Raw genomic sequence first — 18,034 nt, 5'->3', positions numbered from 1 at the left:
CAAACAAAAACTGTTACTATTCTTCTGGTTTTATTGCAAAAAGAATAAGGTAAAGAAGAGGGGCAGGAAAAGAACATTATCATTGGAAAACATACAGGTGAATAATTTAACTTTACTCATTCGTGAACCGGTGTTCGCGGTTCTCTGCCCTACGTGCTCTTGCTGCTGCTGTACGCCCCACAATCATCATCGGTATTATAAGTCGGGCGCAGCAGCAGTGTTACATCCTATTTAACATTTTTCACACTTTGACTATTCCGTGCTATAACTTTCACTGTACCACGCCCGCTGCACACAATTGTTACTGACTTTTTTCTTACCGCTGTTAAAAGAAAGAAACAAAACCAAACCACTGCTCTTCTACGGCACCACTCCGATTGGCCAAGTTTCAAGGCAAAGAGTAGTAAATCCTTGTGGTATATAAGTTAACACATTTATTCGTAGGATTAGTTTTAAACTAGACTGTATGCGTGTGGTTGTGTATTTTTGAGTGTAAACCAATGGTGTCCAATGCTAATGTACGTACGTTGTGTGTAGTAACGTTAATTTGGGATTGGTAATTCCTCCATTTCACTTTTCCCTTGCTTTAGTAAGCTTGTGAATGTAGCAGTGTGTGTGTGTTTGTATGCGTTGTGTTATGTTGTGTGTGTGTTTACAAAGGACACTCACCCATTCACAATTTGTTTGGTTTTTATACATCATAATTTAACAGATTAGAATACTAGGATTATCTCCGGTTCGCTTACATTTCCGCCATTTACTGCCACAGCTGCATTCATGCGTTAGCACTTGCCCTTCCTGTACCTTCCATGTCCATGTCCTCAATCAGCATCCGTGCCTTGTTACGTGTTTATACGTACAATAGTTCTATGCAAGCAAGAACAAAGCGGGGTGTAATAGTATAACTACCGCCATTACTACAATGTCCTGGTATTGCACCACCTTTAGAAGGGTTTTGCTGTTTCTTCCCCGACAAACATCACGACACAACAGGGATGTGGGCTTTTTGATCTTTGCAGTAAGAAGGGATCGGAAAAAGAAGTTCTTCCGTCCCCCGGTATGGGTGTGATTTGATAGATTTAATCAGCTGTTAATCAATAATTAATCAAACGGTTTAGATAGTTGTTTAGAACGCACCCTACATTTCTTCCTACTTCCTTCCTTCCTCGTTTTTTCCAAAACCACACTGCTCTTCGGGGAAATACGTTCGCACGCAGATAAGTCTCATGCTGGCGCACCGTGATAGCAAGATTGCCAAACGTTTGCGCGCGTAACGCTTGTGATTTTATTAGCTCGATAGTTACGATTACTTTACTCCCAGTCCGCAGTGAAAGCACATTTGATGTCCTCTTGTCTCTTGGGTGTGTTTTAATTCTTCGAGAATGTTATGCACTTTAATTGTATCAATCAATTTGTTGATTTCGATTTTTTATTAAGTTCCTTTACACATTTGGGTTTGAAATTTACTGTCTAAACACTGCACAATCACCACCCGTAACGGCGTGCTAGCTATCGCTATTGCCGATACGAACACCAACGCTCCAATCGATTCACATTCGATTGAGCTATTACACTGTAGCACTTGTTTGATAAAAATGATTATTGAAGGCTTATGATCACGGTTAACTTAGCAAAAAACAAAAAAAAACAGCGGGGTCTACTAATCCACGTGGTTACATACAATTACAGAACCGTTGCCGCGAGTGCGCTTGAACACCAAAAACACAAAAGGTAGCTAAACACGGTCTCTAACATTCGCTAATCTGCGCGATGCACAATAAATTATAATACAATTGTTTGGACTACACTGAAACATTTCAACAGAAATGGTACACAAACCCGGAAACATGTAAGTTGTTGAACGTTTTAAAACAAAGGCTACCGATGAGCATGCCTTTTTACTGAAGGCTTCCGCTCATCGCGATGCTAGTACGAGAAACATGTACTCCATCATATTCAAACGTGCCACAAAGCGCTACATACATGTAAATGGGGGTGGAGCGAAAAACGGAGAGTTTCACAACGGAATTACAAAATCAGGTGATTTACAATGTTACGAATAAGTTATGCACGAAAGGAAACATAAACAAATTGCACCACACACCTTTACGTTTAAAGGATCAGAGGTCCATCAACGAACAAATTGCAAGCTATTTCTTTGTTCTTACTCATCTAAACTATTCTCTCTCTGTAGTATGGTTGCTGGAACGCTTACCAAAAACAAAAAAAAAACATTCCACTGGATGTTTTTTTTTTTTGTAGTGCACGGGAGTAGGAGGAGTGCTTCCGTATGTGTAAGGGTTTTTTTATGTTTTTGTTTTTCCTTCGATTTCCAATGCGTCCCTTTTACTGACTGGAATTATCCTGATCCATTCATGGTCTTCCCTTTGACAAAAGGTTCGCTAGAGGATATATCTGTTTTGATTTCATCCAGTTTCGATTCTGTCTGTCCCATCGGTTCCACCCTCTTTGCAGTGTTGTATGTGCACACGCATTACACTCGCTACTACCTAATTTAGCATTGTTCCTTCCTACCATTAACGTTTGCGTTTTGATTTTTTGTTTTCGTTACCTATCCTACAGCGAGTAACAGAAACCTAGTGGCGAACCATATCCATCAGTGCCGGCTCGTACACACGCCAGTGTTGCTCGTTCCTCTTAGTAAGCTAAGGGGGGGCGCGTTTGCTTTCCTTCTGCTTTCTCGTATATTAGCTATGTTTGACTATCGGTAAAAACACATTATCATTGCAGCGCAATAACGGAACAATATTTGCACATTGGACCGAGAGCGACGCGCATTCCCTTCCTCATAGCTGCTGCCACTGCGCGTTAGCTGGACGATCACTCGTGCCGCACTCATACCGTGTAGAATTGTCACGTACGACTGCTGACCTTAGTGCTGGTGCCACGGATTTACAGTCATTTAAAGCCCATCGGAATTGATTAGCTGTACCACACCAGTGCGCCCTTTTTGCCTTACACCTTACTCGTTCACAAGAGCGACAAGTCTGTAAGTTTGGAGTTTCATCAGCGGAGGTAAGAGGAAAGAAGAATAAAGAAAAACACACATTAATATTTTGTTCTTTACACCTTTGCACTAAACACACGAAGAATATTTGTAAGAGCTAATTAAACGCGTGCAATCGACGAAGAAAAAAAAGGAAAGGAGAAATACAAATAGCAAATGCTTTACGAAAAAACGACATCCATTAGGCTCATCAACCATATCTCGACGACGTTAGGTACAATCTTCCGATCGCATATATCACACGATACAGGTTTAGAACACATGAATACATGATATCATTAGGCACACATTATTTCTAAATGCGTTATCAAACATGTGTGTGCTCGAAGGCATGTTCATAAACCCTTCATAACGAATGGGATTCGTTAGATACGTTCTAAAATAGTACACTGTATCTACTGACCAGATCTGCTTAATTAATCGATGATACAACCAGACGGGGAGGTTCGGGAGCTATCATCGGGGGTTGCGTCTTGAGGGCAATCCAACCACAAATAATATCCAAAATGTGTGACTAACACAGATAACGTAAACGTGAAGAGCCACGACTGCCACGACCTAGGACGAATGTTCCGGAGGACGAGGTGTTATTTTGAGCCAATTAGAGAGAATCGTATCGTGTGTATGAACATAAGGGACAAAATCAAAAGTATTTGCACAAAGTTGAGGCAATTTGGATATACTCTACGTTAGAATGCAATTAAACTGTTATCCTATTAAAACAAAACTACAAACAAAGCAAGCCAAAATGTACTAAAAACAACAACAGCGACAAAGAAATACACATTTCAAGCTACGAAATCGAAAAAGATCAACAGTAGGCCAATCAAAAATTAATACTCCACAAAGAAACACACTGGTGCGAATGTGCGACTGACAAAACATACAGAAAAAAAAACACACACAGGTGAATAATGTAATGGCCACTGGCATAGAACATCCGGCCATACAGTGCAAAGCGGCAAAGAGAGTACAAATCAACACAAATCAAAAGACCAGTGCAGTAATCGATGTGGAAGAGAGAAAACATAGGCTCTCTGCCCTGTGTATATGGTGGCTGCAGCCCGCCCGATCTGCCTATTTACCTCGATTGTCTTGACCGTCGGATGTCGCTGAGACTAGCCACGGAGTGTTGTTGGATGGTGTATTGTTATTGTTGTTAAAAAAGGAACTGCTAGTGGTAGTGCTGGTATTGTTATCAAGGGCTAGATCAAATAGTACGGCTTCCGTCGCGTGGTTGTCGCTACGCTCACGATCGATTCCATCATGCACGGGATAGGTGACGGGCTCATTGCTCGAGAAGAACGGGTTAATACTATTGTTGTTGGACGCATTATGCACATCAAGGGTAGCATTATGCTGCACTACCGTCACATTCACGCTGTCGGCAGTATCAAACGGGGTGAGCGGATTGAAGTTGGCATCGCTGACGCTTCCTTCGCGGATAATTGATTGATCCGGATCGTCACTGATGGAAAAGCTAGCGAAATCAATCAACGGATCTGCAGTGGTGCTCGCACCACCCGCTGTAACGATGGTACTTTCTGTCGTCACAGTTGACGCAGTGCCAGAAGAATCGATCGAAGAATGCTGCTTGTCACCTTCGGTAGCGTTCCGGTCGACTATGGAAGGATAGCTTTCATCACCGTTCAGGTGATGATCACCATTTTTCGGGCTGATGAAATCGTTCAATTCCATCGGAACATTATCCACCTTCATTAAATCATTCACAGCACTGGACAGGCAGGGGAGAGGCAGGGTCAGAAATTTGGTGAGAAAATAAACAAAATCGGTGTAATTAATGGGGTGACGTTGTGTCGTTACGGTACGCGCGGGATCGGTTAATATCTGAGGAGTATGTTATTATCAACGAAAACACGTGGCAAATTGCAGCATAAACAAAGGTGCAAATAAAACCCAGGTTAACGCTATTATCGTCAACAGGTAATGAAGTTGGAAAATTATTTAAATTAACATAAAACATACATTACATGCAGTTATAACCAAAACAAATCAATCCTAACGAGAACCATCAAACAACTAGTTAAAGTAACTATTTTCTTTTAAATATGTAAACGTTTTTGGTTTTCAATTTGGATGTGTATGTTTAGTGTTGCAACGACTGGTTCGATCTTAGGACCTTCATTCAAATTTTATGTATGGTTTTTCTCGTTCCGGCACCGGCAAGAATTAACGATGAACGATCAAAACAGAGTAAAAAGGCAAGTCAACACATTTGCTAATCAATCATTTAAAACGGTAAACAGGAAGCTTGCATCTAACACTGGAAACAATCAATGCTGAACTAGTTCACGTTAGTACCTCCTTCTCATCGTTCGATTCCATTCATTGGAAGTAATTTTATCTTTACATTCCAGATGGTTGGAAAACAGTATGCAGTAAAAGGTAACAACCCATTCTGGGAGGACACATAAAGATGTAGTAGACGATAGGCTAGTTAAGGGGAAGGATCTGTGGCTATAATCATCTCAGCAACTGTACGGGGGAGGATTTCCGCAACCTTACAATCAGATGTCGGAAACGCGAGGAAATCTAAAAGAGGAGAAGTTACAGACAGTTAAAAAGTGCACAAACTGTAAAGGTCGCTATCAACCATAAATCATTGCTTAACAAGCGGACAGCTAAGTGAATATGTATTCACGCATCAACCATTCCTCCACACAACACGGCACAACCGAACCGAACCGTTTCCCTTAAGCACCGCACAAATGCATCTTCCAATTGTTGGGCGTAAATTTGAAAATCTCCGAGAAAAGAAGCATTTTAAATTTGCTTCACCTTCTTCTCCAGAAAATATAACCATTAAACAATAGGTCTAAAGCAAAGCTTCACATACAGTACCCCATTGATGCGACCCTATTTTTAAACAACAGACGACGACGACACTCTCCTTACGCTCCGTTTGTTCTAGCTTCGATAGACGAAAAACCATATACTTACAACACATTGTCCATGGTGCCGTTCTTGTGTCCGTTAGTTTGGCCCATCAGCGCATCCTCGATGATTAGATCCGAGGTGCTGTTGGCTGTGGCATTACTGCCATTGCTGCTCGCCATCATCGCCGACGACTGTTGTTCCGTTTTGCCGTTCGTCGTTAGTACGATCGATTCACCCTTCGTACCATTATTCGTACCTTCCGCGTTAGTGGTCGATTCGACGACGGTACCATTGCTGGTACTACCGTTGTTGAGATTGTTGTTCGCCACCACGGTAGCACCGGTACTGCTGGTGAGCAGCAAGTTCTCCTTCTCCGTTACGGACTTTTCAAACTGAACGTTATCGCCATTGCTACTGTTGTTATTGTTGTTGATGCTGTTAATGGCGCTACTATGGGCTAATGTTTCACTGCTACTACTGCTATTACTGCTGTTGCCATTGTTGTTATTGTTGTTGCTCAGAGACAGCGTCTCCATTGCCTGTTCGAGCGACTGGTGCTGCTGGGCCTGTTGTTGCTGCTCTTGTCGAAGTTCGGAAGCAATGAACGAATCGGTCATCGATATGGTAGATGCGGACATGGCAGTACCGGTAGGGAGGGCAGCCGGTGTGGACGAAAGTACAATCTGGCTCTTGGACATGGCATTTTCCTTGTCGTCTTCGTTATTCTAAAAGATACAAAAAATTAACATTTTAATATTAATTTTGCAAACCGTTTTAGCATTTCCTCTCCTTCCCGGCAAATACCTTTGTCGGCGTACTGTTAGCCGCTCCCTTCGCTCTGGTGCGGGACATGATTGCTTCAACGCGCTTTCGGCGTTCCTCCCGTTCCTTTTCCTCCTTTTTCAACCGCTCAGCCATCTCGACGCGCTGCCGTTCGGCTTCCTCGCGCGCCTTTCGTTCGGCTTCCTCGCGCTCAACCTTTTGTCGAGCTTCGTCTTCGCGCCGTTTGCGTTCCTCCTCATCTCGTCGGCGCGCTTCCTCGATAGCCTGCTGGAGCCGCTCCTCCTCCATGCGGCGTTGCTCTTCCGCTAGCCGGATCGTTTCCTCCTCCAGCTTGCGCAAGCGTTCCTCCTCTTCCAGGATACGCTGACGCTCGGCCTGTTCTTCGGCCTCGATACGTTTGCGTTCCAGTTCCGCCAATCGTTCGGCTTCTTCACGTGCCAAACGGCGACGCTCAGCAAGGGCAGCCTTTGCTTCTTCCTCGGTAGTGATACGTTTTGCGATCATAGAAGCAGTCATTGCGTCAGCAGCGTTTCCGGACGCATCAATAGTCAAACTGCCATTGATGATTTCGGTCGTTTCTTCCACCGGCATCATTGTGGTTTCCGGTTTTAGAACACTGATTTCTGGTTGTTCCTTTTCTGACTGCTCCACTACTGGCGCTGGTTCTATCTCGACGGGGAAAGCATCTGCTTGCTGCGGCTGGTCAACGCTCTCTGTCTGTACGAGTGTCGGGGACTCTTGTTGCACCGGTACCACTACTTCCTCCTGCTGTTGCTGAGGTTGTTCTTCTTGTCCGAATGATTGTTCCACCTCTATCAGTGATGTTTGTGGTGTATTTTCAGCTTGTGGAGCAACCTTTTCAGGCTCGACACTTTGTTCTTCCTGCATGGGGGCAACAATTGGCGCTTCCTGCTTTGCTTCCACCACAACTGCATCGTCCTTTGGAACCGGGGCCTTCGCCGTGGTTTTTTCATTGGTAGCTGGAACCTTCTTACTGACGACGTCAGCCGCTTTCTTCAGCGAATCTTGCAAGCTGCGGGATGCCTTTTCCGGGCCCGGGGATTGTAAGGGCGTAGAAGAAGCTTTCGGTGTGGAGCCCCTGACACCCGTGGACCGTTTTTCCGCCGAGTGTAGCGTTAGCGGTTTTTTCGTTGGCGTATCCATGCCAGAAGATGATTTTGCAGGGGTCGTGTGAATGCTACCAGATCCAGCACTCGACAATCGATGTTTGCTGCTCGCGCTTGTTACGCCGCTTCCGGTCGAAGCACCGGATCCTGTCTTTGGGAGTGGAGGTTTATCTGCAACGGTTAATCACAAACACTTCAAATTAGCTTCATTGATGGGCAATGTGTGTTAAAAAGCATTTTCCTACCGCATTGGAAATGCATTTTGCGAGATATGAATCTCGGTAGAAACCATGTCCATTATTCCAGGTTCTTTTGTTAATTTGTTAATAATGTTTAAACTGCATAAGCAAATAACAAAAGTTTTTAAAAGCTCATGTCTACAAGTCGTCTTCATAATTAGCACTTTTATATACTTTAACATGGTTGTGGGTCCGAAAAACTGTATAAAACATACTTCAAAACAAATTATTGTCAATAAACTGACTTCCCATTTTTAGATACCATTTGGTGTGTAACAGTTGAAGTGTGGATGGGATAGATATTGGTGAATTAGCAATAGTACACAATTAATGGTGATATTTTATGGGGTTTCGAAGAAATGGTACCACTCTCGTAACTACGTAGACATGAAATGTAAAACGTGTGACGACGCGTAGCAAAATTATTAAAATCATATAAGTTTGTTTAGTTAATTAAGCAATATTCCAGCAGTTAATGATATTTTACACGGTTTGCTGGTTTGTAGCAATAAACACAACTAGTGACATTTAAGTTTATACATTTTTACATTTAAAGTAAAATTTACCCTACGGGACGAGTAAGGATCCGGACGAGTTTGCCGTAAAAAAAAATATCCTACGACGCTTGGCGCATGGGAACGTGTTAAGGTGCGAGCGCACTAACGTCGACAAAATGTGTATACTAAAAATGTAACAGAAAAACACACAAACCTTCCTTCAAACCAGAGGCAGTTACGCCCGTAACGGCGATACTAGCCGGTCGTGGTTTACGTTGTGCTGGCAGGGTTCGTCGATACACGATACCGGACGCGGTCGTCGAGCTGGACATTGCACTGCCGGGCCGCGAAGTGTTCAGACTGGTAGGAGTCATTTCACCGGAACGGAGACCTGTGTTTGCGCAACGCCGTCAGTCACACCAAAACCATCCGCACCAGCCAAGCCGCAGAGTTCATCATTATCATTTCGTCCATAGAAAGTGATTCCGCATCGGAGTAGTGGTTTGCGTATCGATCCGGACCGGAGGATCGCCGCGAACAAGCACAGAAATCCATCGCACACGAACAAATACAACGGCCGGAAGCAAGGACAATTGAGATTTAAGCGTAACCACACGTAACGACACACGTTGACACCATTAGCGACATTGTTGCGTTGTGCGTTTGTTTATTAGAGCGTTTGGTAAATGTGTCACGTTCAGGAACCGCCAGATTTGGGTCAAGGAATGGACGGTATTTATCGACAACAAACGAATCGAAAAAGGATATTTCGGGTTTTAGTTTAAATAGGACGGGATGAAAAGAAAAAGAAGAGAACATCGAATAATCAGATGACGGTAATGATGTGTATACAGTATGCGTCTAGCCATATAGTGTTGTATTAGCGAGTAATTGTAATGTTGTAACACAAAACCATAACTGTAAACGTATGTATTTCTACTGCACATTCCAGCAGCGGTTGATGTATGTAATATGTACAGTTGTAGCATTAACGATAGAACAGCCATTTCACATTGTATGCGAAAAACAAGTTAATATTTATGACGCACAAACACCTACCAGGCATGATAGAATAATAATGAGATGGCGTGAGATGAGCTTTCATTACACTACCAAGCAGATGTGAGTGTCATGAAGTATATAGTATGGTTGTTTGGTTGGAATCGTTTAGTTTAGTGGTATCAGACTTACTTAAGAGCATATGTAACAAGTTTAGTACTTTGAATTGGAGTATTTGGAGTATTATTAGTATTTGAAATTAGTAGGTTGATTACTAGCATTATAATGTTACGTGGTATATAGGTGAATATGTGTGTGGGTGAAGTTACTGTTTTGTCAACACACCATAGTCAGAAGCCCATCAGCGCTTATCGAAAGACTATCTGAACTTCTTGCCCATCAAGAAAAATAAATCCCCCAAACGCGTACAGAAAGGACATTGAAATCATTCAAATATTCCCATTACAAAGAAGGAAACATGATCAGTTACAACCACCAACTATTAGCAGGTGCAGCAGGGTTAATCGTACGAAATGATAAGCAACAGAAGTTTGCTTCCTTGCTGGAGAACTGTGGTTAGTGCATTACTGTGCCAACCTAAACACCCATCAATGTCGTTGGTGATGCCTTCGCGTATATTAATAGAAGAATGTTTGGAAGATCCTCTAATGGACAGAGCTGCAGTGACCCAATTAGAATGCGATCCCAATCCCACACACGCATCTGCGACCTCACAAATCGCAACGATTCGTTCGAAGCTACCGAGACAGAGGACGCTAGAGACCCACCGTTCGTCACCAGAAGCTGATTCTGAAGCTGCTGCTGTTGCTGATGGTGATACTGCTGCCGTAGACGTTCGGTTTTGGTAATACGAGGTGTGCTGCCAACCGTGTTCAGCTGGGACATACTCTTGGAGGTATCGTTGCGACGCATGGGCGAAGTGCTGCCACTGTTCATCGACGACGAGTGGAAAGATGATTTGCGTCCACCGCCAAAACCGGGACTACGGCCAGAATTAGAGTCCTGCGATTGGTTGCGGTACTTAGCCCCGCTGCCGGCCAGCTGGGACATGCTGCGCGACATTCGCTTACTGTTGCCACCACTGCCGGTTGGAGATGACCGGGATGAGGAGAGCGACAGACGGGTCAGGTTCTCCAACTCCAGGGCTTGACGGCGTTCGCGCTCCAGAATCGCGCTGATGTGCTCACCATTGCGCCGTCTTGGTCGCGCCAACTGATCCAAACGCGTCATCGAAAATGCTCGGCCTTTTTTTGGGTTGTGCAGTTTAATATGTCCAAGATGTATGACGAAGATGAGGCAGAGGGTACGACATTTGGCAACATCCCAATATCCGTAGCAATATTGGTACCGTAGCAACGTGTAACAAGTAATCGGGCATGTGTGTGAAGTTGTCCATGTGGGGTTATGAGTTTGAATGTTAATAATCGGTGTAATTGTGTTTCGTGTATTGTGTGATAGCCATCATCATGCAGAAGACGAGCAATGTATAATGATGAATTGAATTATATATATATTGTTTTGAGGCAAATAAAAGGAATAAAAAAGAAAAGCATAGAAAACTCCAATCAATAAAGTAAATCATTGATTTACACGAAGGTAAATGATTTGTTCTAATGATTTCGTTCATTTCACAGTAACATGTTGTCCGTCTTGCGCCGGTGGCGCTATCGTATCACGAGATGCAACGAACAATGAGCGCGAATGATCATGGAGATGAAATATCTAAGCAACTGGTAGGAATATATTTAAGTTGGACCACAAATACTTGACTGTTCTACTATATAGCTTAATAAATTCACTGCGTAACCCATTCATACATGCAAAATATCACAAGCATGCACACTATAAACCAGGTTGATTGACGATTCGAACAAAACAAAACGCATTCGATATGAATTTCCTCTATGGCAATCGATCAGTACGTCGCACAGAAGCAAACAAGTTCATGAAGAGTAAAATAGTAAAGCAAAAGCAAAACATAAGCGGCATGTAGGCATGTAGTGGTACAACGATGATGATATTTATCCGTACGCAATAGTGCAGAGCAAAACGACATTTTGACAATCCGCAGGGTAGGATCGAAAAGGGCAGCAGAGATTGTGTGAGTCCTCATGCGAAAATGTGTTTTTAAATTTAAACATAATAATAATGCCAATATACAAATATCAATGAGAATGAGCCAATTCATATGTAAAATATAAACGGAAGAGCATTTTGCATCAAACAAATTGCATACGAAATGGAGCGTTTCAGGCATAGACAAAAACAAACGTAACAGACAACAGATCAAAACGAAACGTACGAAAAACGAAAGTTGAACGCAAAACCAACTAAACAATTTGCTAAAGAAAATAGTAGACGCGTACGCCAAAGCAATAAAATACTACCTGGTGTTCTGGGAGTGTGTGTACCGAGAGACGATCTAGAGCTATCACGAGGACTAGGAATGGTAGGCATTAAGTCAGTCTTTCGACGATTGACAGTGCGCTGATAGTTCATTTCTGCTGTATCGTCTGCAGGAGAAACAGAGAGAAAGTGATAGAAAGATGGGAAAAGAGACAGAAGAAAGAAAAGAGCATTGTGGGATCGAGGATCGAGATCGGGATGATGGAGACCATGTTGGAACCAAAAATGTCACCCAGAAGAAATCGTTTCGATGGACAACAATCAGTGTGTGGCCGCATGAAAACCCGTGAAAAGAAAATTAGTAAAACAAGGACATAGAAAAGAAAAGAAAGGAAAGGAAAATGTGAGTTACACATGACAAGAACGTCCAGGATGTAAATGTTTATCGTTAACCACCCACCCGGTAATAGGTGTGTTATCCAAAACGTTGAATTTGGACGTGATGTGAGGAGAAATAGAAGAGATAGTCGAAATGTCAGACACAGATTGAGTGACAGACGGTAATCGAGGAAATGAAGAAATAACACAGAAATAAATATGGAAAGAAAAAGAAAAAGACAGAAAGAGACAAAAATGAATTTAGTTATACGGCAACAAATGTTGTACGATATTTTTCCGTTAGTCACGAAAGAAATTTTGTTATTAACAGTGTTTTATACACAAAGAGTTTTAGTCGACTATAATTTTAAATTGTTAAACACAGCACAAAGTATTGAATCAAATAATTCAGCATAGCAGTGGATTTTTTTTGAAGACATGTATGCTAAACACACCATGCTTTAAACAGGGCATACGACCCACACAAACAATCAATCATTAGAGGAAGTAAAGTAGTTCAATGTAAACGAACAAAACAACATTAATTATGTTAAAAATATCCATAACAACATGTAGATTTATCATTCTTTACAAACATGCTGGAACATGAGGCAAAATGAAAAATAAGTGTGCAAGATTGAAATGGTGAAGAGTGTGCATAAAGGCGCGGAAAACACATCATAAAAAAAGGAATAAACGCTCTTCAAATTAAATTAAACTCAAATTAAAGGAACGATTCGATGATTTAGTCGTCAACATCAGCCACACCCAAACAAGGTCTGAGAGCAAAACGTCGTTCAACAAAACGACATCGTAATAAAACTAACTAAACACTAGAATACATTCACTTCACCGAAGAACTAAAGCCAGGCGCCAATATGCTAAAAAGACATTAACATTCAACGGCAACAAGGAACCACAACAACGCGAATAAAACCACAATATAAGACTTGGTTCAACATAATAGCGAAAAGGGAAAGAATAAAGCACCTTCAATTTGGACGAAAAAATAAATAAATAAACGTACAGATGGTGTAACTAAAATAACAAGGTGGGAAGAGATCGAAAGAGTCAGTAGTCATTGCGAATTTATACAACAGTGCAGAAAGTTACATTTCCATAGTCAACGAAAGAAACAAAAGAGAACAAATGAGTAGGAGTTGAAACCAGAGCAATGTACACAAAGAGGAACGAAGCGGAAACTGATTAAAATGAAATCAAACAAAATGTGCACACCAGAACGAAACTTTTTAAACAAGGATGCAAAAGAAGGCGAAGGGAATAAAGAAGGCGTAATGTTTTTCGGTTGGCTTGAAAAACACCCGAAAGGATGGCTTTACCCTTTCCGCTAGCATAATTACGCGGAGCTGCCGGCTGATATTCGGCGGCCGTTGGAGGATCGTCGATGTTGATGCCGGAACCAGCCAGCGAAAACGTTAGCTTTCTCGGACACTCGCTGGTACTCGTCCAGTTGAACACCTCGTACATCGAGCTGGACATTCGCCGTTGGTCTGTTGGTGGGCACGAACAAACATGGGTCGTCGGGGGTGTGTTATTTTATTGTTCAACATGGCACAGGAATGTTTAGTGATGCAACCAGCAGGAACCAATATTTAGAAGTAGTCGACAAGTAGTAGTAGTGAGTACATGAGAAACGTTTAAGATTCGTATCACAATCGTGTAACCGGAGCAAGACAAAAACAAATTGAGTATTCATTCACGAAAAAGGTACAGGCATCCAGAGTATCCGTTTGAGTTACAGAGTTGTGAGTTCATTTTCATAAACGTCATCAAACACGAAGGTATGTTGTAATTTTGAAGAAATAAATCCATTTGGTTCAAGTATGGCATTGACGTGAATAGTGTAAACAACATGTACGAAAGAGAACAGAATTGAAAGATAGATTAACACTGTGAACAAAGAAAGATAGCGGCGAATAGCAAAAGTTCGTAGCGTAACATGAGTAATAAGTAGAGATGAACAGAAATAAATCAAACGTGAAGTATATGTATCTGATCATGGTAGTACAAATAAACAATCATGTATCATGTACCGGAAAACTAATCAATATTGAACGCTATCAAGCAAAAGATAGAACCGTCCACAAAAGAAAAGGAAAAAACCCAAACAGTTTAATGCGAAGAGGAGAATGATCCATAAACTAGCTAGGGCAATTAGTTAGGAATCGAAAAAATATTCACGTAAACAATTGTATCCTTACGTTGCAGTAATGAAATGCAGAAATCCCTTCTAAATAAAAAGCCCTTTTAAGCAAACCACGACCAGCAGCAGTTTAAACTAAAAACCATAAGGCAAAGCTCGTAATAAGATATACTTCATACGGATGACCGACTACCGATTTTGGGCACAGAGAGGACGAAAAACTCTTTGCGTGCGTTCGAACAAACAGTGAAACACTATCAAGGATAACATCTGCTAACGTAGCTCGACATCAAGACCTATTTGATGAAACTATACGGCTGAAACTGATGATGCTATAGAAAAGAATAACTGTAACAAATAGTGTCAATTTGTTTCCAAAAACAGTTCGCCTTCCGTTTTTCTAAACATCTTTCTATAAAAGCTTAACATACTAAACAACATAATAATGTTCTAGAACGAGCTCTACACGATAACTCTTCTTCACGGTTCAGGTGTTTATATGACGAGTAAATGAGGACTCTAACCACATCCGCTCGGAATGATGGTAATGCTTAATGAGAATGTTCACTGTTGCAATGGGTGTCAACGTTGTATATGGTATGTTGTACGCTAACTGCGGAACATCTACGACTTCAGATTCCGCTGGGATATGCCAAAAAAAAAATCGGCATTCAGATGCGTGCGGCATCTCAAATCCAGAATACGTACCGTCGGTCGATCGGTCGAGACCACTGGCGGAGGTAGCTCGTTTCTTCGACGCACTGTCGGTTAGTTCACGCTCGGAACTACGCCTCGTTAATGCCGCCCCTGTATACGCTACGTTCGTAATGGATGTGGCTCTAAAATGGTAAGAACAGCAGTTAGAAAATGATCGTCAAAACCCTCTAGCCAAGTGTATCACGAAGTTGCCATACCTCCTATGAGCCCAGAACGAGCTGCACATGCCACTGTCACTGGTATCGATCATGCGTGGCGTCGACGATCCAAAGGCGAACTGGATCGAACCTCGATCATTTCGCCGTTTCGTCTCCATGCGCTGTTCGCGTTCCTGATTCTTGCGCAGAATGTACTCCCGCCGCTCGTTATCGGCCTCGATTATGGCGCGGCGACGCTCCTCGACCTGTGACCTTCGGTCGCTTTCCCGCCTCCGCAGGTCATCCATCCGGCGGCGCCGTTCTTCCTCCTTTTGCTCACGGAACTTTTGTGCCGCTAACGCTTGTGCCTTCAGCTCCTCGAGCTTCTTTTGGCGTTCCTCGTTCTGTCGTTCCTTCATCTGTTTTATTCGTTCCTCGCGTTCTTTTTGTAATTCTACAGAGCAGCGATGGATAGTAGAATGGAAAGAGTTAGGTGTTAGTTGAGCAGCGGGCATTGTGACACAGGGCGATATTTGGAAGAGGGTTATGACAGATTAAAAATTGGAGTACTATTTTTTTACCTAAGCAAAAATGTTAACATTTTACTAATCACTTCGTAAAACTATTTGGTTTATTTTAGTCTTTCTAATGCCCTTGGCTTTCACATTTGTCATGCATATTTGATCACAACCTTATAACTTGAAGTTAATTTTTTATATGCACTCTTTAAAAAAAAACTTTACTTAATCTATGGTTCGTAGTGTTAGTTAAAGACATCTACAGCACAAGGGATTTAGTTGATATGTACGTGCGATTACAATTAAATCAGAAGGAAGGAGGACTGCTGATTGAGCAACGGATGCACCGCTGATCGACGGCAAAAAAAAAACCGACCATGCTATTATTATGCACACGTGGTCAAGCACACGCCACAACATCAACAAAATCGCATTGCCGTTGTAGCACCGTGGTCTCCCGGGTGCCCCAGGCATACCAAGTACATGGTAATCATTTACACCCCGGGACTACGCTGCTACTAACGTACGCGGCGATCGAGTTCGGCTCATAGTATACCTTCTGGGTTTCTACCGTTATCGACACTATCATCACCGACGCAAGCAAACCAGTGAAGGGTGTGCGCAACAGATTGTTCATGCAGACGGTCTGAACAATCCGGTTCATTACGCGGATCAAGTGAGATGTTGTTGGAGAGAAATGAAAATATAAAGAACAGGAAACACTATCATTAGCAGGACAAAAGGGCCCCCATGATAGAACATGATTCGCATCGCATCGAACATGTTATTGATAATTGGATGCACGGAAAGCCTTAATATGCAGAAGAGCTTCAACAGCTTCCCAGCTTCCCGAGTAACTTCATTCCGAAGTGTATTGAAATAGATTTTCTGCTTCTGGCCCCACGTCTAGACATCATTTACCAGGCAAACCACTGTTGACGGTTTAATGTTTTGATGTTGACCATATTTGGCCACTTACCTCTATTGGCTGAAGCCGGCCTTGATTGTTTTTGTACGGTTGCATCTCTGTTTCCAGCTGAGCATGACATAAAAGAAAAAGAAGGAAAGAAAGAACAGTCAAAACAATGATCTTTTAGGGCGATGGCTGTGATTACATTAATCGAACATTATCAATCGCGTGTTTTTAGGAAGTTGTTAAGAAGAGGATAAATCTAATCAAACGGTGCGATACATAATGCATTTATTTTATTTTATTTAATTTATAGTATGACGGCAGTGCCGTATTTTCAATACATAATGCATACATCAAATAAAAATATATACATTCCTTATATATTTTGGCCGCGATTTTGGTAATATTAAGCATTTCCACATTAACACTGCTCTTTTTCCTGGCTTCAAACATTCTTACCGAAACTAAATTGAACATGGCGTGCCTTCCGCTCTCCCAGCAGCTGTTGCTGATCGGTCAGGCTGAGATTCTCGCGAGACAACGATTTCACTAATATGCCGCGAAGGACTGCGAGCGTCGTGCTCGGGATACGATCACTTTCATCCGTCAGCATGCTGGCGCTTGAGGGCATTGATTCATTGAAACTGTCATCATCGATCAAAACCATCACTGGCACGGTCAGGCGCACGCATTCAAGTATTACCACTTTTCCTACAGAGTACCACAATGATTTCCGTACCCTTTCGTGTGAGTTCGTGTGAATTCCACCGAAGTTGCTAACTAAACCGGACACCAAACAAAAAAAAATGGCAAAATGATCTCATAACACTCAGCTCTTCAAAGAATACATCTCATACCACGCCACACAACAGCTGTATAGTAATCTAGCAACCACTGAACAGCGACATACTGAGACAGACATTTCTCAAGTTATCAAAACGTGATGTTAACAGATAGGAGATAGCTACTTGTTCAATTCGCGAGACTTTAGCTACAAACGAACACATTCACAGTTCTTTCCGTCCGTTGCATATCGGGAGGAGCAGTTGGATGCCCATCGTATGTTAAACAACCTGTTCTTCTCTACTCACCGGTCGACACTAACACCCATTGAGTCATGATCATTTCGAGACGTTGACATTGAGAGTTGTTTATGACCATTCAAAGGTTTAAGTGGATTGTGATAGCTTGCGTTTGGCAATGTCATTTCTATTCATATCAAAGTATTCCTTCTTACACGACAAAAGTTTTCAAAATTGAAAAAAAAAA

General features: G+C 42.2%; 1 protein-coding gene across 1 annotated transcript in view; it reads right to left on the bottom strand.

Moving 5' to 3' along the window:
• Window positions 1-13: 13 nt before the first annotated feature.
• Window positions 14-18,034, bottom strand: part of LOC128298678 (uncharacterized) — a 36,568-nt gene continuing 18,547 nt past the window's right edge. The window contains exons 2-13 of the mRNA XM_053034450.1: window positions 16,832-16,888; window positions 16,409-16,498; window positions 15,395-15,788; window positions 15,189-15,319; window positions 13,657-13,827; window positions 11,980-12,105; window positions 10,360-10,836; window positions 8,787-8,963; window positions 6,731-8,007; window positions 5,990-6,651; window positions 4,114-4,763; window positions 14-3,008 (exon numbers count right to left, since the gene is read on the bottom strand). Coding sequence (XP_052890410.1) covers window positions 2,992-3,008; window positions 4,114-4,763; window positions 5,990-6,651; window positions 6,731-8,007; window positions 8,787-8,963; window positions 10,360-10,836; window positions 11,980-12,105; window positions 13,657-13,827; window positions 15,189-15,319; window positions 15,395-15,788; window positions 16,409-16,498; window positions 16,832-16,888 — 4,229 coding nt within the window. The 3' untranslated portion in view covers window positions 14-2,991. The remainder of the gene's footprint in view (window positions 3,009-4,113; window positions 4,764-5,989; window positions 6,652-6,730; window positions 8,008-8,786; window positions 8,964-10,359; window positions 10,837-11,979; window positions 12,106-13,656; window positions 13,828-15,188; window positions 15,320-15,394; window positions 15,789-16,408; window positions 16,499-16,831; window positions 16,889-18,034) is intronic.

This window comes from Anopheles moucheti, chromosome 2 (genome assembly GCF_943734755.1).
Source record: "Anopheles moucheti chromosome 2, idAnoMoucSN_F20_07, whole genome shotgun sequence".
NCBI lineage: Eukaryota > Metazoa > Arthropoda > Insecta > Diptera > Culicidae > Anopheles > Anopheles moucheti.
This window is presented reverse-complemented; position numbering and strand designations above follow the sequence as displayed.